The sequence below is a fragment of the Dendropsophus ebraccatus genome, chromosome 7 (genome assembly GCF_027789765.1).
Source record: "Dendropsophus ebraccatus isolate aDenEbr1 chromosome 7, aDenEbr1.pat, whole genome shotgun sequence".
Lineage (NCBI taxonomy): Eukaryota > Metazoa > Chordata > Amphibia > Anura > Hylidae > Dendropsophus > Dendropsophus ebraccatus.
The window spans coordinates 19479241-19500953 of NC_091460.1; the positions used below are offsets into that span (position 1 = coordinate 19479241).

Here is a 21713-nt window from a genome sequence, read left to right on the forward strand (position 1 = left end):
TATGGTATATATCTCATCTACATACCCCTACTATGGTATATATCTCATCTACATACCCCTACTATGGTATATATCTCATCTACATAACCCTACTATGGTATATATCTCATCTACATAACCCTACTATGGTATATATCTCATCTACATACCCCTACTATGGTATATATCTCATCTACATACCCCTACTATGGTATATATCTCATCTACATACTCCTAACTGTAGTATATATCTCATCTACATACCCCTACTATGGTATATATCTAATCTACATAACCTACTATGGTATATATCTCATCTACATACCCCTACTATGGTATATATCTCATCTACATAACCTACTATGGTATATATCTCATCTACATACCCCTACTATGGTATATATCTCATCTACATAACCCTACAGGGTATATATCTCATCTACATAACCTACTATAGTATATATCTCATCTACATAACCCTACTATGGTATTTATCTCATCTCCATGGTACAGAACGTTGAACCATCCAATATGGTGGATTATAGGGAGGTCAGGGCTGACAATCCCAGCAGGTTGCACAGTATGGCGGTATGGGGCACTCACACATGCAGGGATTAGTGGTGTCGCACACTCCATGCAGCCTGCACAGCACTCCGGTGGTCTCTGTTAGGTGGTACTTGTCATGCAGATCACACTCCTGACCCCTGACCCTTATTACACGCGGCACTCCGGCTACTCACCGGCATCCTGGAGTGCGAGTCGGCTGCAGCCTACGGCGAGAAGGCAGAGATCACTGAGATGGAGGAGGGATTCTCTACTGGGAAGTGGCTGGATGTCAGGGACAGTACACGGCGTATACTGACTACAAGGCACACAATGACCTGCAGGAAAGTCCCACTGGAAACGCCGCCATCACTGCACTGTCTAATAGGAGTCCTATAGTCATCCAGTCTATGAGTCTGGCTATTCTCTGTTATATCTGCACCTGGGAAAGCTGGACCCATGTGTATCAGATACCGGCACGAGGTACATGGGGCAGTATGGCTTCATCAATTCATACACAAAATTCTGATGTTTTTTATGCAGCCTAGAGGCACTAGTGTCAGCCATAGGTGTGAGGTGCAGCACTTTTTTCTCTCCTGTATTGTATTTTGCTTTCTTTCTTTCTCAGTGTTTTGCACTCCTCCTGGTGAGACCCACATGACCGCAATTAGCAGGAGACACCTGAGTGCACATGCTTTTAATCCCTCCTGTTTTTTCCCATTCTGTTTGCTGCAGCTATGGTGAGCTCAATACCTCATCCAGACTTGTGCTGCTTGGGGGCGACCTTCTCCGCCGGCGGTGCTGGCCGGGTTCTGGTGTGGTGTTTTTGGGTCTGGTCCTGTGGCATGGGGGTCGCAGGGCCGTCCCATGGCCCCCGTTCCCTGACTGTGCACGCCTGCGGGGTTGGTGGCCACTGACTGGCACGGTGTGGACTTAGTGTAGGGACCCATGTGTATCAGATACCGGCACGAGGTACATGGGGCAGTATGGCTTGATCAATTCATACACAAAATTCTGATGTTTTTTATGCAGCCTAGAGGCACTAGTGTCAGCCATAGGTGTGAGGTGCAGCACTTTTTTCTCTCCTGTATTGCATTATAGTAGTTATATTCTTGTATATAGGAGCAGTATTATAGTAGTTATATTCCTGTATATAGGAGCAGTATTATAGTAGTTATATTCTTGTATATAGGAGCAGTATTATAGTAGTTATATTCTTGTATATAGGAGCAGTATTATAGTGGTTATATTCTTGTGCATAGGGGGCAGTATTATAGTAGTTATATTCTTGTGTATAGGAGCAGTATTATAGTAACTACATGAAAACCATGGGTATATGCAGTGCTGGAGCCTTGTGAGCAGTGGTTGTTGCATATGAGATATGACTATGTATCTTTATTATATAGTGCGTAGTGATCCGTATAGTGGAGCTACTTACAGGCAGATGGGTGAAAACTGCAAATGTGCTGTTCAAGAAAGCCACCAGATCCATGAGATAGTCGCTGGCCTGCTCCGCAGACTCTGCCGCCATCCAGTCATAATCTGCCAGCTGCAAGAACTGATCGATTTTCTGGTTCAGGTTGGTGTAGATTTCCTCTTCTGCAGCCTGTCTGGCATCCTGCAGCCAAACATACACAATAAGATGGGGGCACATCATAGTTATACTAATGAACACGGACATTATGGGAACTAATAACCCTCTGGGGATACACCACTATTCACACATGACATACTAAGAAGGTTAATAACTCAATGTATTAACTAGGACAATTATTACTGATTCACTGAGCACTAGAGATCAGGAATATAAGCACCAGGAATTACATCACTGACCCACTGGACACCAGAGATTATATTACTGCCATACTAGACACCAGGGATTTCATTACTGACCGACTAGACGCCTGGGATTATAATCCTGACCCAATAGACACCAAGAATTATATTACTGACCGACTAGACACCAGGGATTATATTACTGACCCACTAGACACCAAGAATTATATTACTGACCCACTAGACACCAGGGATTATATTACTGACCCACTAGACACCAGGGATTTCATTACTGACCCACTAGACACCAGGGATTTCATTACTGACCCACTAGACGCCCGGGATTATAATCCTGACCCACTAGACACCAAGAATTATATTACTGACCGACTAGACACCAGGGATTATATTACTGACCCACTAGACACCAAGAATTATATTACTGACCCACTAGACACCAGGGATTTTATTACTGACCCACTAGACACCAAGGATTATATTACTGACCCACTAGACACCAGGGATTATATTACTGACCCACTAGACACCAGGGATTATATTACTGACCCACTAGACACCAGGGATTATATTACTGACCCACTAGACACCAGGGATTATATTACTGACCCACTAGACACCAGGGATTATATTACTGACCCACTAGACACCAGGAATTATATTACTGACCCCTAAACTCCAAGAATATCATTAATAACCCACTAGATATCAGGATTATTATTGCTGATTCAGTGGACACCAGAGATACCAATACTGACACACTACATATCAGAGATATCAGCAATGACCCACTAGACACCAGAGATAATATTGGCAACCCACTACAAACCAGCAATTTTTAACACTAAGGGCCCTATTCCACGGGCCAAGCAACGATGTAAACTAGTGCCGATCTTCTAGATCGGCGCTCGTTTACTTGGCCTATTCCACGGCCCTGATGATCGTTTATCGAGGGCTGCAGGGACATCGTTACCGATGTCCTTGCAGCATACATTACCTAGCATGGCTTCTCCTGCGCTCCATTTTCCTCCCGGGTCCCGCGGCGCAGCATCAACTCCGGAGCGGCCTGACTCAGCTGTCAGACCGCTCAGCCAATCACTGGCCGTGGAGGTCCCGGCCTGTGATTGGCTGAGCGGTCTGACAGCTCAGTCAGGCCGCTCCGGGGTTGATGCTGCGCGCGAGATCCGGGGAGGAAAACGGAGCGCAGGAGAAGTCCTGCTAGGTAATGTATGCTGCTTGGATGCGCCGTGCATCGCTATTCCACCCTAGCGATGTGTGGGTGGCAAACAACGATCTTAGGTTTGAACCTAAATGAATGATCAGTCGATGACACGATCATCGGCTGATCATTCTCTCTATTCCACCGAGCGATAATCGGCCGAATCGGGCAGATTCGGACGATTATCGCTCCCGTGGAATAGGCCCCAAAGCCACTAGAGACCAAGGATTTTTAGTAATGACCCAATAGACACCAGGAATTTTTAATACTGACCCATTTGACACCAGAGACTATATTACTGACCCACTAGACATCAGGAATTATATTACTGACCCACTTGACGCCCGTGATATTATTAGTGACCCACTAGAAACCAGGGATATCAGCAATAACCCACTAAATATGAGGAATATTATTTTTGATTCGGTAGTCAGCAGGGATACCAATAATGACCCACTACAAAGCAGGGATATCAGCAATAACCCACTATACACCTGGATGGGCTACCAGTACGCCTACTGGGTTATTAATCTTCACCAATAAAGCCTCAATATAGCAATACAGAAGACACCCTGTCAGACATTAGCACTCTCCTTCTCACCTTGAATGTGGTCAGGCCGTACAGCTTAGTGGTGTGGACGGTGTCAGGCAGGACATTGGTGATATTGGTGATGAACTCCTCCAGGTATTTGCAGGAGACCTCCAGGTGACTGGTATTGATGATTATCTGTACAAGCTGCAGGAAGACAGCCTGGTTAGTGGCAGCTATAGGAAACGGCTTAGCTTTGGGACACTCATGCTCCATATGGCAGGTGGTCGGATATCAGGCAGATGAATGGTGAGGCTCCCCACCTGTTGTACAGCTCCATATTTCCATGCCTTTCTGGTAGGGGCTATCGCTGCCAAAAGGGATTACATATATGATGGTTGATACTGTTAGGATCCATTAGCAAGCTAATGTCTTGGCTGGCTAGTAGATACTGACGGTGCTGGATTATTACCTGTCGGATCCCACTGTTTCCCAATACACATTGCACCATGTATTATATGTGGTTACGCAAGACTCTGCCTAATAATTACAGATCCACACCAGGAGATGATACGACGCTATAGGTTTTATACCCTTGTATTGGCAACACCAATAACAAAGCAGAATTGTGAATGCAGCTCTGGATGTGACTGGAGTACAAGGACCATAATACCAGAGCTGTGTAATAGGCTCAGTAAGTAAGGGCTGCTCTAGGTGATCGCTGCTGGTATTGGGCACTATGACTGTATGCGCACTATAGGGGGGAAAAAAGTAATAGGAAAGGTTATTAAAGAGGCTGTGATCCCGAAGGCTTCCCATTCCATGGCGCCTCCTCCTCCTCCTCCGCTGTAATTACCCCTGGTATTGTTCCTGCGTCCATTCATGGGAAGAGAAGCATCACCAGCTATGTGGATAATAAGCAGCAGAGATAACACAGCCGCAGACTGTGTACATGGCGCATATCAAAGCTTCTGCCAAGCGTTCATGCAGTATACGCTCCTCAATGCCTGACCGGGGGAAGAGTAGGGGGCGTCTGCTCAAAGGATAAACACATACGGACCTCACACAACGGCTGCAAGATGGGTTCAATTGGCCAGCAATGGGCCTTGTGTAGGATAGCTGGCGGACCGGAATGCAGTCACAATGGTATACGAGAGCAGGATGGACTGGTGACCTTACAACTAGGGTGTGGTTAGTGCCCCCTTACCTGGGTAGGCCCCTGGAAGGATGGACCGGTAGTATCTATATTACATACGGGGTATGGCTTGTCCCTCTTACCTCCACGAGCCCTGGCAGGATGGACCGGTAGTATCTATATTATGTATGGGGTATGGCTAGTCCCCTCTCACCCTGGCAGGATGGACTGGTGGTATCTATAATACATACGGGGTATGGCTAGTCCCCTCTCACCCCGGCAGGATGGATTGGTAGTATCTATATTATATATGGGGTATGGCTAGTCCCCTTTCACCCCGGCAGGATGGATCGGTAGTATCTATATTATATATGGGGTATGGCTGGTCCCTCTTACCTCTACGAGCCCTGGCAGAATGGACCGGTAGTATCTATATTACATATGGGGTATGGCTAGTCCCCTCTCACCCCGGCAGGATGGATCGGTAGTATCTATATTATATACGGGATATGGCTAGTCCCCTCTCACCCCGGCAGGATGGACTGGTGGTATCTATAATACATACGGGGTATGGCTAGTGCCCTCTCACCCCGGCAGGATAGACCGGTGGAATCTATATTACATATGGGGTATGGCTAGTCCCTTCTCACCCTGGCATTACAGGTGGGGTATGGCTACCCCCTTACCTCGGTGAGTCCCACGTTCTTCTTCTTGATGATGTTCTGCAGACAGTTGCTCAGGGTGCGGGTCAGCAGGAGGTTTGTAGACTTTCTGATCATGTCATCCACTTCTGTAGAGCTGAAATAACAGAGAATTAGGAGGGACTCCGCAAAGATGTACACAGCGCTGTTCCTAGCATCAGGCACGGCTCTCTAGGAACAGGTTATTCACTAAATTCAAGCAGATGCCTCTAAAATGCTAAACATTATAAACGCAAAACCTATTAGAACGTTTCAAAACTTTCCATCAAAAGTGGAGCAGCAAAGGTCCGCGCCAGGGTGAACTTCATAAGTGAACTCCAGACAGGAAATTAAGATGTCGGGGGCGCAGGACAGATGGCCTGTAGATAACAGAGGATGGTGGTCGGGGGGGGGGGGGCCACTGTGCATAACCCCCTGTTCTGTAGATGAAGACAATGTCAGGTCATGCTGGGCCTCTGACACATGTAACATCTCTGGATTCCGGTAATGGACAGGGCCTTTGATCTGTCAGCGGGAGGACAAGAGGTGTTATCTACGGAGGTGAGAGATGGAGGCTCCAAAGTGCCAAGACCACAAAGACGGCCCAGGGGTCAGTGACCTTCTCATGTCTTATGTCTTGTCTGATGAATTTTATGAGGCCTGGACACGACAGGGGGCAAAAGAGCAGCCGTCACCTCTCACCCCATCCACCTATACATGAGGGGAGCATCAAGAAGAGACAGGCCAAGAGAATGGAGACCGCGCCGAGAGAACGGAGAGAAGAAGCCTGGGAGAAGAAGGCATCGCAGCTCTATGAAAATGGTAATGTACAACCGCTGTGTGTGGTGCGTGTGTGTATGTATATATATATTACACACATATATATATCTCTATATATATCATTACTGGACATCTCTCCTGTCCTCCCGTATATATATATAACATTACTGGACATCTCTCCTGTCCTCCCGTATATATATATATATATATATATATATATATATATATATATATAACATTATTGGACATCTCCTCTCCTGCCTGGTAATATATAACAATACTGGACATCTCCTCTCCTGTCCTGCTATATATGTATATAACATTACTGGAAGGTTCAAAGACTGCAAGCTCTTCAGATCACAGTTTGATCATTTACATTGATTTTTTTTTACCTTAAATGTAAATCCTCAGAGAACTTCAGGCAGGCGTAGATAAACTCCTTGATCTGACAGTAGATTTTAGGAACAAACTCAGAAAAGGGGAACTTTTTGGGAAATTGTTGCTGCAAACAAGAGAGAAAAGTTTCATTCAGACAGACAGAAAGACGGCTGATCTATAGTGTTAGGGGACCCCCCAGGTTCTCCAATAACCACAGTCACTAGTGGAGACCACAGGAGTCAGTATTGGGGTATTAATACAGGGGTCAGTATTGGGATTGGTCACACATACTACAGTATTGGGCTACTATATGGATCACACAAACTATTGGAGACCACAGGGGTCAGTATTAGGATAGTCACACATACAAGTGGGGTACCTTCTCTAACTCTGGGTCTTGGAAGGGAAACTGGCTGACAATCTTCTTATATGCAGTCTCATCGCTCACGGGGATCGGGCTGTAGTTATCTGCATCCAGGATATTCCTACAACAAACAAAATATAAACTATTTAGGGCTTAAACAAGGAAACCAACGCGTGCAAAAAAAGGTAGAGGGTCCATTTGGTGATGGAACGTACCTGAAGACCCCAGACCACTTCTTCAGTAAGATCTCACCATACTGGTCTCTGACTTCCAGCAACATGTCAAAGAGCTGGTTGACGGGGAAGCCATAGCCCTGGATGTATCAGTAAGGAGAGGATGGTCAGGATATCATAGACGACAGAAGGGAACTATGGTGGGAATAAGAGCTCACAGACCATGTCATACCTGGAGGGTGTCGGCAAAGTGCACTATGAGGTTCTTGAGATCCAGCACAAGGTTGGGGTCGGAACAGTATGACTGCGGGACAGAGGAGAAATAGTCAGATCATGTGTCCATGAATCTATTAGACAGCAGTATGGAGATCATGCAGGGGGCCCCCTGGTGGTACGCAGATCATCTGCATCTACAGACCTAAAGCTAGTGGAAAGAATCAGTGGAGGGCCACTTAAAGGTCGGTCTAAAGTCAATGTGAAGGTCACAGAAGTCTGGAGAAAGTGAGAGTACCATCAAGTGACTGTCTGGGGGTCTAGAGCAAGCGTTAGGGGCAACTAGAGGTTTAGAATCAGTGGAGGGCGACCTAGAGGTCTAAGGCTATTATAATGGCAGAATGCAGAATCTGTTGGCGCTATACAAATAATTATTATTATAAATATATTAGAGCCAATTACTTTCTCCATTAGTTATAGACTAACAAACATGCTATTGTATCTCTACTATAAGGACCCTAACAAAAAGCATGAAGGTGTATTACCGAGTGTGTCCGCAGAGCTGCCATAGTCTTCGACAACGCTAAATCCCATAACTCATCCACGTAAGCCTGATTCACCAGGCCGCCCGTCGTGTGAAGGATGTGATCCTCAACCACAAAAAACCTGAAACATTGGAAACACCACTTAATACAGCACTGGGTGGAAAGGAGACACATCCCGATATAACAGACAATATCACGAAACTTAAAGGGGTTGTCCAGGCTTAGAAAAAAAACATGGCTGCTTTCTTCCAAAAACAGCACCACTTTTGTCCTCCGTTTGGGCGTGGTACTGCAGCTCAGCTCCACTGAAGAGAACAGAGCAATACCACACATAACCTGAGGACAAGGCTGGCGCTGTTGTTGCAGTAAAGTAGCTGTGTTATTCTAATGCTCTCTGGATGGATATGTGTAGCTGCAGCTATGTGGCAACTCCAGCCAGGATGGGGCTAATGCTGCAGGAGACTGTGACATCTTACTGGGGGAGAACACACTTACCCTACAATCTGGTGAAAGTATTTCCTGTATCCGTCCAGAGTTTCATGCTGTAATAGAGGTTTACACAGTCAGTGAGGATGACTATGGGCTGTACATCTGTACATGCACATACGTCTGCAGTATTGGTTGCTGCCACTAAAATACACAGTGGACAGTTCGGAAGCAAACCTGCCTGCAACATCCCTCTCTCCTGAGCCCATCCCCCACTTACTGCACAGTATCCGTCATCTTACACGCTGCAGGGAAGACGTAGCCCGGACACCTCGGCAGGAGGAGGAGGGTGCACCATGGTGGACAGCGGCTACTGTCATACTTACCATGTTAGCTGGTGGCTGCAGCACTAGCCGTGCCTGCTTTCTCCTCTGCTTCCTGTAGTAGTTCTCAAAGATCTCCCGAGATCCCTAAAATGAGAGAACATCATTGTGAGTAACAGAGGCGGAAAATATCTACCATAAAGCACTGTCTGTACTCATCCGCTATTATACCCCAGAGTTGCACTCACTATTCTGCTGGTGGGGTCACTGTGTACATACATTACATTACTTATCCTATACTGATCCTGAGTTACATCCTGTATTATACTCCAGAGCTGCACTCACTATTCTGCTGGGGGGTCACTGTGTACATACATTACTGATCCTGAGTTACATCCGGTATTATACTCCAGAGCTGCACTCACTATTCTGCTGGTGGGGTCACTGTGTACATACATTACATTACTGATCCTGAGTTACATCCTGTATTATACCCCAGAGCTGCACTCACTATTCTGCTGGTGGGGTCACTGTGTACATACATTACTGATCCTGAGTTACATCCTGTGTTATACCCCAGAGCTGCACTCCCTATTCTGCTGGTGGAGTCACTGCGTACATACATTACTGATCCTGAGTTACATCCGGTTAATACTCCAGAGCTGCACTCACTATTCTGCTGGTGGAGTCACTGTGTACATACATTACATTACTGATCCCGAGTTACATCCTGCGTTATACCTCAGAGCTGCACTCACTATTCTGCTGGTGGGGTCACTGTGTACATACATTACTGATCCTGAGTAACATCCTGTATTAAACCCCAGAGCTGCACTCACTATTCTGCAGGTGGGGTCACTGTGTACATACATTACTGATCCTGAGTTACATCCTGTATTATACCCCAGAGCTGCACTCACTATTCTGGTGGTGGGGTCACTGTGTACATACATTACTGATCCTGAGTTACATCCTGTATTATACCCCAGAGCTGCACTCACTATTCTGGTGGTGGGGTCACTGTGTACATACATTACATTACTGATCCTGAGTTACATCCGGTTAATACTCCAGAGCTGCACTCACTATTCTGCTGGTGGAGTCACTGTGTACATACATTACATTACTGATCCCGAGTTACATCCTGCGTTATACCTCAGAGCTGCACTCACTATTCTGCTGGTGGGGTCACTGTGTACATACATTACTGATCCTGAGTAACATCCTGTATTAAACCCCAGAGCTGCACTCACTATTCTGCAGGTGGGGTCACTGTGTACATACATTACTGATCCTGAGTTACATCCTGTATTATACCCCAGAGCTGCACTCACTATTCTGGTGGTGGGGTCACTGTGTACATACATTACATTACTGATCCTGAGTTACATCCGGTTAATACTCCAGAGCTGCACTCACTATTCTGCTGGTGGAGTCACTGTGTACATACATTACATTACTGATCCCGAGTTACATCCTGCGTTATACCTCAGAGCTGCACTCACTATTCTGCTGGTGGGGTCACTGTGTACATACATTACTGATCCTGAGTAACATCCTGTATTAAACCCCAGAGCTGCACTCACTATTCTGCAGGTGGGGTCACTGTGTACATACATTACTGATCCTGAGTTACATCCTGTATTATACCCCAGAGCTGCACTCACTATTCTGGTGGTGGGGTCACTGTGTACATACATTACTGATCCTGAGTTACATCCTGTATTATACCCCAGAGCTGCACTCACTATTCTGGTGGTGGGGTCACTGTGTACATACATTACTGATCCTGAGTTACATCCTGTATTATACTCCAGAGCTGCACTCACTATTCTGCTGGGGGGGTCACTGTGTACATACATTACATTACTGATCCTGAGTTACACCCTGTATTATACCCCAGAGCTGCACTCACTATTCTGCTGGTGGGGTCCCAGTGTACATACATTACATTACTGATCCTGAGTTACATCCTGTATTATACTTCAGAGCTGCACTCACTATTCTGCTGGTGGGGTCACTGTGTACATACATTACTGATCCTGAGTTACATCCTGTATTATACCCCAGAGCTGCACTCACTATTCTGCTGGTGGGGTCACTGTGTACATACATCACTGATCCTGAGTTACATCCTGTATTATACCCCAGAGCTGTATACTACAGATGAAGGCTGGAGACCCCAGGGCTGATTTTATTATGAGCCACACAAGGGTTAATGATCGGGCAGATTCCGCACACAGTATATGCAGCCATGAGCCGCCTCCAGGGACCGGGGGGCATGTAACAGGAGCCCCCGCTCCTCAGGGTCAGGGGGTCAGCAGGTACTTAGTAGAACATCATAACAAGTTGAGTCAGTTGCCTCGGGGGAGCGGAGCAGTCGTGGTTCCCCCTCCCCAGCACGTCGCTGGTTATCGCAGTCCCTGGACCCTATTAATGGTTTCTTCCTGTGTCCTTATCACTGCGCAGCACAAAGTATCAGAGCCAGAGCCGATCCCTATGATCTCACTGTATGTTTACAGCTATCTACCAGCAGCCGGGGCACCAGATGGGCAGATAAGGCTCTGCGGGGTCACAGACATCTGGCATCTCTCACACCGGGAACACTAGAGCGCCACATCACACTCCTGTACTAAGAAGGTCACAGTGGCTGACAGATCTGACCCTCAATGTCACCCACACACCACAACTCCCAGCAGTACCCCCCCCTCCTGATCAATGTCACCCACACACCACAACTCCCAGCAGTACCCCCCTCCTGATCAATGTCACCCATACACCACAACTCCCAGAAGTACCCCCCCTCCTGATCAATGTCACCCACACACCACAACTCCCAGCAGTACCCCCCTCCTGATCAATGTCACCCATACACCACAACTCCCAGAAGTACCCCCCCTCCTGATCAATGTCACCCACACACCACAACTCCCAGCAGTACCCCCCCTCCTGATCAATGTCACCCACGCACCACAACTCCCAGCAGTACCCCCCCTCCTGATCAATGTCACCCACACACCACAACTCCCAGCAGTACCCCCCTCCTGATCAATGTCACCCATACACCACAACTCCCAGAAGTACCCCCCCTCCTGATCAATGTCACCCACACACCACAACTCCCAGCAGTACCCCCCCTCCTGATCAATGTCACCCACGCACCACAACTCCCAGCAGTACCCCCCTCCTGATCAATGTCACCCATACACCACAACTCCCAGAAGTACCCCCCCTCCTGATCAATGTCACCCACACACCACAACTCCCAGCAGTACCCCCCCTCCTGATCAATGTCACCCACGCACCACAACTCCCAGCAGTACCCCCCCTCTGATCAATGTCACCCACACACCACAACTCCCAGCAGTACCCCAGTCCTGATCAATGTCACCTACATACCACAACTCCCAGCAGTACCCCCCCCTCCCCCGATCAATGTCACCATCCCCCAGACCAGACCATTAATACCTACTGCCTACTAAAGTGGGGTGTCAATTACATTGGGGGATACTACATAGTGGAGGGTTAACTATTACCTATAGGGGTACCTAAATAGGGGGATATCTAGTGGGGTGGGGGCAACTAAAAGAAGAATTACCTACAGGGGATGGCTACACAGGGAATACTACATACTGGCAGGCCTACTATTGGGCGGGTTATCTACACCTACAGGGGGATTCCCACCTACCAGGGCGACCACCTATAGGGGGAGTAGCTATATAGGGGATACTACCTACTCGGAGCTGCCTGCACAGGGAAGCCTAACTACTATATAGATGCACAGATGGTGGCCTGACTACTATATGGGGGCACAGAGGGGCCTAATTATGATGGGGAAACAGAGGGCCCTATTATATGGGGGCACAGAGGGGACCTAACTACTACATGGGGTCACAGGTGGGACCCAATTACTATATAAGGGGAGGAAGACCAATAATACATGGAGGCACAGAGGGGTGGGGCTAAATTACCATATGGGGGACACAGGATAACTACTATATAGGGGCACAGAGCAGCCTAAGTACTATATGGGGGCACATACAAGGCCAAACTACTTACTAAATGGGGGCACAGAGGGGCATGACTACTATATGGAGGCACAGAGGGGCATGACTACTATATGGGGGTAAAGGGGGCCTATAGTCTATTTGAGGCAAAAAGGGGGCATTTCATAGGAGGTCGCAGACGAGGCCTTTCTACTAAGTGAAGGCTTAGAATAGGCCCAAGTACTGTTTGAGGGTCCAAATTAGGCTTAAATACTACTTAAAGTGACACTGTCACCCCCTTTTTGCATTCTGACATCTCTACACAGGTGTAAAGGGTAAATTTAGCGTTTTTCATACCTTATTTCATATGATACGTCATGGTGCTTGTTCAAGTAAAGTGTCCTTTTATCAACTGCAGATTGTATTAAGTGGGCGCCGCCCAATTGACGCCCATTGGTTGGCCGCCGTAAAGGGGGTGGGGTCTAGACCTTTCGGCCAGCCTGTTCCAATGGCCGTCGAGGGGGCGGGGCCAACTGTGGCGTTGTGGGCAGGGCTAAGTGGCGCTAATGCCGCGAGGCCCCGCCCGCTTAACTCAATCTGCAGTTGATAAAAGATGACCTTTTACTTGAACAAGCACCATGACGTATGATATAAAATAAGGTATGGAAACCGCTAAATTTACCCCTTACACCTGTGTAGAGATGTCAGAATGCAAAAAGGAGGTGACAGTGTCACTTTAAGGTAACTAAGGGGGCAAGTGGGCACTGTTGCAATGTGGAGCATTACACATGAGAAGTTTGTATAGAGTAGGGATAGTGCTGAAGCAAGGTAGTAAAGAATCCCGGCACTGACCAAGCATGTCATCAACGGCAAACAAGGATGTGTTTCGGCCGAGTGGCCTTCATGGACTTAGCACTTGGCCAAAATGCATCCTTGTTTGCAGTTGATGACATGCTTTACTTAATAAATAGCAACTGTCCTACTTGAGTGCCAGGATTCTTCACTACATATCTCTGGATCTTCCTGCCACGAGCAACACAGACACCGGAGTGCCGTCTCTACTATACCTGGTGCTGAAGCTAGGAGACTAAAATGTTTGTCTGGCAGATTCAAGGGAGATGAGGCATCATGATGGCCGGGCAAGTTGGGGAAGAGAATGAAAAGTCAACAAATTTGATCAGAGAAGATGACTAGGTGACTGGATGTAACTGCACTGTAATCACAAACAAGTTGTGCAACGCCTGTGTACAATTGATAACTACCTATATATGGGGACACTGGTCTTTGTATAGTGGATGTTATTTAGTAAATCGTATGTTTGTATTAGTCACTATGTGGTCACGGTGTGGAGATAATATATGTTTCTCATCTAAAGGTATTATTCGTCTTGGTATACTGAGTTTTAATAAAGGTATGGGGGTATTCCTTACTATGTGGTTAAGTTGTGGTCATATGTTTCTTGTATAGAGGTAATATTGGTCTAATTGGATTTGGTAGGTAACAGTGTGACTATACGGTATGAATCCCCTTCTGGCTTTTGCCACAATTTTTTCTGCAACAAATATGCGGCGTATGGCGCTAGCCTATGATTGTGTGGGAGAGCTGTGGGAGAGATGCTTAGGAATGGTAATGCTTTTTTCTAATTTGTATAGCACAAACTGATTCCGCAGCACTTTACATAGTTTGTCCATTTTGGTCCCTGTCCCCATTAGGGCTCCCAAGTTTGTATGTTTTGGAAGGAAACAGGAGGACTCAGGGGAAACCCACACAAACACGGAGAGAACATACAAACTCTTTGCAGATGTTGCCCTTGGTGGGATTTGGAGCCCAGCTTTGCACGGCTACAGTGCACAATGCTGCCCAGGGTGGCACACTGCTCTCAGCAAAAGTTGGAAGGCATGTACACACCATCCATCCCCACCACCCCTCTCTCTAATAGCACCCAGCACAGACACTGTAGTGTCTCCTGATACTGTACGTGACGACATGGCACAGTATGAAGGTATAAAAGAGGGATTCCCCTGGATGATACCAGCGAGCCGTGCATACACATCCACCTGCCTGTGCAGGCCTCTTCTCAGCCACTTCAAGTTCATGAGCCAGTGCTCCATTAACCCAGGCCTGACCCCGCTCTCCCTCCGCTTTCCCTTGCTAACCTTCCTGGAAAAGTTCAGGGTTTCCTGCAGAAGTCTGTGGCAGCGTCTTATTTACAGGTGCCTGGAGCCTGACCGCGCGCTGACCTCCTTCCTTACAATATATGAACTCCTGCCCCGCTGATAACGGAGATAGAGAGCAGAAGAACAGAGGTGACCACAGGGTCGATTTCACAAAAAGGAAAGAAAAAAAATAGAAAACAACATAAAACAAGAATAATAAATAGTGTAATAATGTTTATGCTACGGCAGCCTTTTCATGTGCTGGGGCAAAAGTTCAGTGCGGAGCATTCGGAAGCGGCCGCTGCTGATGATGATGATGATTATGAGTATTTGTGAGGCTCGTGCCCCAAAGGTTTCCTCCCGAGAGAACAAAAGACACCATTTCCTTGGGTGGCAAAACAGGATTCGGTCCATCGCTCAGTGCGGGTCTTATCTGCGGGGTCACCGGCGGGCACAGTATGGGAGGACATCACAGCATGGGGGTCATTTCGATCTCAGGGTCTGCAAGGACCATTCACTGCTCTGAGCTTGGAACATAAAAGAGGGAGAGACGAGGGAGGAGAGGGTGACAGGGACCCCGCTTTCTGCATTTGGCAAAAGACGTCTGAGGTACAATAAGCGCATTGCACAACATTCCTGACCAGGGGCGCATTATTTCTGCTAGTAAACATCACACTTACGGATGGCGGACACAATCTAATCTGACGTTCCCAGCGTGGACATCGGAGGGTCCTGGCATTCCTATGACCTGGTTCTGTCTTGAATTCATCTCATATTGCAGACATCAGGCTAATACAGTCCAATGCACGGTGAACAGGTTGTTAACTATTCAACTTACAATCTAATTTTCCCTTAAGAAACACTTAAAACACTGGGACTACTTAGCACCATCTCGGTAAACAGCATTTGTTTATAAGGTTCTATCAGTCTAGGGAACCTTCTGGCTGTCAGCTTCACCTCCTCTATTATGCAGGGAGATGTGCGGCTGACAGCCCGAACAGCCAGGGGTGGGAGTGGTTGTGTTGGTACAAGTGTCCGTAGGTTTTCATGGCAGATGACAGAGTTGTAGTTTTGTAACCGATGAAGACCCACAGGTTGGTGAACACTGATATACAGGATGCCTATATTTAAGGCAAGAGTACAACAGCATGATGGGAGTGGTAGGTATGCAAGAGCCATGTTTAGGTGAACACAACTCTACAGGACACCTAAAGGAGGTGTAGTGAACAATAACATGAGTTGTAACACTTCAACAGCAAAAGGTTCAGGAACACTGTTCTATAGGGTGCCCATGTGTGACGCTGGGCATGATGGGAATTTCTAGTTTTCCAACAGCTGCATGGCCACAGGTTGGGCATAGAGATGAGCAAACTTACAGTAAGTTTGGGTTCACGCGGCGCGGTCCATGTTTTCCAGGCAGCCCAAGGGCTGCATCCATCTTCTCCGGATTCAAATACTGAGTGGTCGGGTTCATGGGAACCCTAAATAACTGAGTTTGTCAATAGTTGGGCAACCCATTGCATTAGATTGTTAGGGGATACCTTGGAACCACATGTAACATTAATATATAAACACACTTACACACGTATGAGATACACATGTGACACTGACTCCTGGCCAGAAGATTTGGGATCTCGGAGACTTGTTATCACACAAGAACTGAACCGGTCATGGCGGATGGATCCTGAACACACTATTGCTATGGAATGGAGCACGCTGGCGCATGCAGGTTGTGCTATTCATAGGCACATACTACAGAGGCATCCAGGATCGGACAGGTTGTTTAGCTATGTACAAATAGCTGCCAGCCAGACCATGAGCTTCTTACAGGACGTGAACCGTCACTGACAAGCAGACAAAACATATATGTTCTGTGGATGGAGGGCGAGCGAGATGAGACATGACAGCTGCCAGGTAAAGACAAGACAAGAAAAGGAAGGTAGATGCAATGCAAACCGGTCCATGACAACAGCGCAACCCAAAGAAGAGCCGGTGATAACATGTCCCTGTGTCCTCTGTGCGATCCCGGCTAAGAAAACACCACAATGACATCCTAATTCTCATCAAACAAGCCGCCGTCTTCTGTGGGCGTCCATGCCATTGCTTCTCAAAGAGGAGTTTCCAATGGTGATTTATCAAGTGTAGCATTCAGGATGACAAACCTGGAGCTCAATGCAACCAGAATGTGCTCGGACACGTAGGTGATGTGTACAGTGATGGCCGCTGGGCAATGTACAGTGATGGCCGGGCCCGCTCAGGACATGTAGGTGATGTGTACAGTGATGGCCGGGCCCGCTCAGGACATGTAGGTGATGTGTACAGTGATGGCGGCTCGGCAATGTACAGTGATGGCCGGGCCCACTCAGGACATGTAGGTGATGTGTACAGCGATGGCCGCTCAGGACATGTAGGTGATGTGTACAGTGATGGCGGCTCAGGACATGTAGGTGATGTGTACAGTGATGGCGGCTCAGGACATGTAGGTGATGTGTACAGTGATGGCCGCTCAGGACATGTAGGTGATGTGTACAGTGATGGCGGCTCAGGACATGTAGGTGATGTGTACAGTGATGGCGGCTCAGGACATGTAGGTGATGTGTACAGTGATGGCCGGGCCCGCTCAGGACATGTAGGTGATGTGTACAGTGATGGCGGCTCGGCAATGTACAGTGATGGCCGGGCCCACTCAGGACATGTAGGTGATGTGTACAGCGATGGCCGCTCAGGACATGTAGGTGATGTGTACAGTGATGGCGGCTCAGGACATGTAGGTGATGTGTACAGTGATGGCGGCTCAGGACATGTAGGTGATGTGTACAGTGATGGCCGCTCAGGACATGTAGGTGATGTGTACAGTGATGGCGGCTCAGGACATGTAGGTGATGTGTACAGTGATGGCGGCTCAGGACATGTAGGTGATGTGTACAGTGATGGCGGCTCAGGACATGTAGGTGATGTGTACAGTGATGGCCGCTCAGGACATGTAGGTGATGTGTACAGTGATGGCCGCTCAGGACATGTAGGTGATGTGTACAGTGATGGCCGGGCCTGCTCAGGACATGTAGGTGATGTGTACAGTGATGGCGGCTCAGGACATGTAGGTGATGTGTACAGTGATGGCCGCGAAGGGCATGTAGGTGATATGTACAGTGATGGCGGCTCAGGACATGTAGGTGATGTGTACAGTGATGGCCGCTCGGCAATGTACAGTGATGGCCGGGCCCGCTCAGGACATGTAGGTGATGTGTACAGTGATGGCCGCTCAGGACATGTAGGTGATGTGTACAGGGATGGCCGGGCCCACTCAGGACATGTAGGTGATGTGTACAGTGATGGCCGCTCAGGACATGTAGGTGATGTGTACAGTGATGGCGGCTCAGGACATGTAGGATATGTGTACAGTGATGGCGGCTCAGGACATGTAGGTGATGTGTACAGTGATGGCGGCTCAGGACATGTAGGTGATGTGTACAGTGATGGCGGCTCAGGACATGTAGGTGATGTGTACAGTGATGGCCGGGCCCGCTCAGGACATGTAGGTGATGTGTACAGTGATGGCCGCTCAGGACATGTAGGTGATGTGTACAGTGATGGCCGGGCCCGCTCAGGACATGTAGGTGATGTGTACAGTGATGGCGGCTCAGGACATGTAGGTGATGTGTACAGAGATGGCCGGGCCCGCTCAGGACATGTAGGTGATGTGTACAGTGATGGCGGCTCAGGACATGTAGGTGATGTGTACAGTGATGGCGGCTCAGGACATGTAGGTGATGTGTACAGTGATGGCCGGGCCCGCTCAGGACATGTAGGTGATGTGTACAGTGATGGCGGCTCAGGACATGTAGGTGATGTGTACAGAGATGGCCGGGCCCGCTCAGGACATGTAGGTGATGTGTACAGTGATGGCCGGGCCCGCTCAGGACATGTAGGTGATGTGTACAGTGATGGCGGCTCAGGACATGTAGGTGATGTGTACAGAGATGGCCGGGCCCGCTCAGGACATGTAGGTGATGTGTACAGTGATGGCGGCTCAGGACATGTAGGTGATGTGTACAGTGATGGCGGCTCAGGACATGTAGGTGATGTGTACAGTGATGGCCGGGCCCGCTCAGGACATGTAGGTGATGTGTACAGTGATGGCCGGGCCCACTCAGGGCATGTAGGTGATGTGTACAGTGATGGCCGGGCCCACTCAGGACATGTAGGTGATGTGTACAGTGATGGCCGCTCAGGACATGTAGGTGATGTGTACAGTGATGGCGGCTCAGGACATGTAGGTGATGTGTACAGTGATGGCCACTCAGGACATGTAGGTGATGTGTACAGTGATGACCGGGCCTGCTCAGGACATGTAGGTGATTTTGGGGGGGTGGAGGGAGAAGGAGCCTGAAAGAGGGGGGGGGGGGGGGAAGAGAAGCCTGAGAGGATATTGGGGAGGGGGGAGGAGAAGGGAGTCTACAGGATGTTCCACATCCCCCTATATACCACTATGAATGTCCTCCATCTTCCTGTATAGCACTATGAATGTCCCCCATCCCCCTATATAACACTGTGAATGTCCCCCATCCCCCTGTATAACACTACAATGCGTATAGGTATATCATAGTGTTATACAGGTGGGTGGGGGGCATTAACAAACAATGTACTGCAGAAGGAATAATAATGCAGACATAGAGATGTAACAGGTAGGCAGTCCCGCAGTCCTACAGTATTCCTGTACTGACTGAAATCACCATCCATTAATACGGAATAATTAAAAGCAATGAGGCCAAAAGCCGGGGGCCAGGGCCGGGTTGTATTACTAAACTGTGATTCCCCTGGAAGACAGACACAAGGAGTGATGGGAAAATAAGCCCTGCAGATCACAGAGAGGTTATCCACAGAGCAGACGCTCCCATGTGTGACACAACTCCAGCAATAACAACATGTCAGGCCTGGTATGTACACAGCACAGGGACTGATGAATGCTATGGTCCTATTGGCCTTCTATAGTCAGTGCTGGAGGCTGACAACAAAACCTATGCAAACACATCTCACTCAGCACTGAGGGGCAATGTCCGTGCCCATTACGGTCCCTAAAACACGAACATTCGGTGAACACACAAAGGCAGAAAACTTCTATAAAAGTTCCTAGCCCGGAGTCTCTTCTAATCTGTGTTTAGTTTCTAAATAGACAACGTACAATGAATTCAATTAGTATAAATGAGGGTGGCGCGTGTTGGCAGGGGTATACAGGGCACCCATGGCACAACCAGGCTCTTAAGGGGTACTCCGGAAAAATACCTTTTTTTTTTCTTCTTTTTTTTTTATAAATCAACTGGTTTCATATACTTATAAAGATTTGTAATTTACTTCCATTTAAAAATCAAGTCTTCCAGTACTTCTAAGCTGCTGTATGTCCTGCAGGAAGTGGTGTTTTCTTTCCAGTCTGACACAGTGCTCTCTGCTGCCACCTCTGTCCATGCCAGGAACTGTCCAGAGCAGGAAAGGTTTTCTATGGGCATTTGCTGCTCTGAACAGTTCCTGACAAGAACAGAGGTGGCAGAAGGAGCCCTGTCTCAGACTGGAGAGAATACACCACTTCCTGCAGGGCATACAGCATGTGATAAGTACAGGAAGACTTGAGATTTTTAAATAGAAGAAAATTCCAAATCTATATAACTTTCTGAAACCAGTTGATTTGAAAGAAAGATTTTCACCGGAGTAACCCTTTAATGTACGCTAAAGTCAGGCTCTAGATTTATTATGGCTCTATGCAAGGGCTTTCCACCTGTTGCAAAACTACAACTCTCAGCATGCCCAGGCATGCTGGGAGTTGTAGTTTTGCAACAGGTGGAAAGTCACAGGTTAGAAAACAGTGCTGTATAGGGCACTTGTAAACTACCTTTATAGCCTTGATGGGATTTTGAAATCCCTTGTATGAGCAGTGGGGTATTGGGATCAACCAATACTCTGTGTTCTACCAACTATGGGAGCGAGTATGACCACAGGGTCGTGCACTTACCAGCACAGTGTAGATGTGTAAGCAGCGATACACTGGAGAAAAATCCACCAAGTCCTGCGTCCCCGGTGTCTGTAAGACAAAGAGTTCACCATATACAGGGCTGCTCTTCACAATCCTATTACCGCCCCCCCCCCCCTCCCCTAGTGACATCTCCCCCCTTCCTTTACCTCTTCTTCCTCATCTTCATCTTCCACGTCCAGGATTCCAGAATCCTGTTCGGACATGGGGCTTGTGCCGTTCACCTCCGGACTGGGGCATAGGTCCCTCTTATATCTCTTTCCCAGGATGCCCTTGGTTTGCACGGTCAGTATATTGTCCAGGCTTCTCTGCTGCTGAGCCTAGGAGGAAGAGGAGGAGGAGATGTGTTATAAAAAAGGTTTATATAAAAAACATTAAATATCAAAGGAGCCATGGAGCTCACAGAGCATTGCAAAGCTGGACCTGTGGTCACATATCAGCCACTGTATCTAGAGGCCACGGAGCTCA

General features: G+C 47.9%; 1 protein-coding gene across 3 annotated transcripts in view; it reads right to left on the reverse strand.

Moving 5' to 3' along the window:
* EXOC6B (exocyst complex component 6B) overlaps positions 1 to 21713 on the reverse strand; it is a 133173-nt gene that overhangs the window by 55293 nt on the left and 56167 nt on the right. For 2 of the 3 annotated variants that reach the window (XM_069977171.1, XM_069977172.1), the window contains exons 8-20: positions 21395 to 21565; positions 21228 to 21296; positions 9145 to 9228; positions 8828 to 8874; positions 8333 to 8453; positions 7807 to 7878; positions 7617 to 7714; positions 7417 to 7522; positions 7052 to 7161; positions 5886 to 5997; positions 4137 to 4271; positions 1961 to 2140; positions 720 to 749 (exon numbers count right to left, since the gene is read on the reverse strand). In XM_069977171.1, the coding sequence (XP_069833272.1) occupies positions 720 to 749; positions 1961 to 2140; positions 4137 to 4271; positions 5886 to 5997; positions 7052 to 7161; positions 7417 to 7522; positions 7617 to 7714; positions 7807 to 7878; positions 8333 to 8453; positions 8828 to 8874; positions 9145 to 9228; positions 21228 to 21296; positions 21395 to 21565 (1335 nt within the window). The remainder of the gene's footprint in view (positions 1 to 719; positions 750 to 1960; positions 2141 to 4136; positions 4272 to 5885; positions 5998 to 7051; positions 7162 to 7416; positions 7523 to 7616; positions 7715 to 7806; positions 7879 to 8332; positions 8454 to 8827; positions 8875 to 9144; positions 9229 to 21227; positions 21297 to 21394; positions 21566 to 21713) is intronic. The other variant, XM_069977173.1, reaches the window with a different exon arrangement.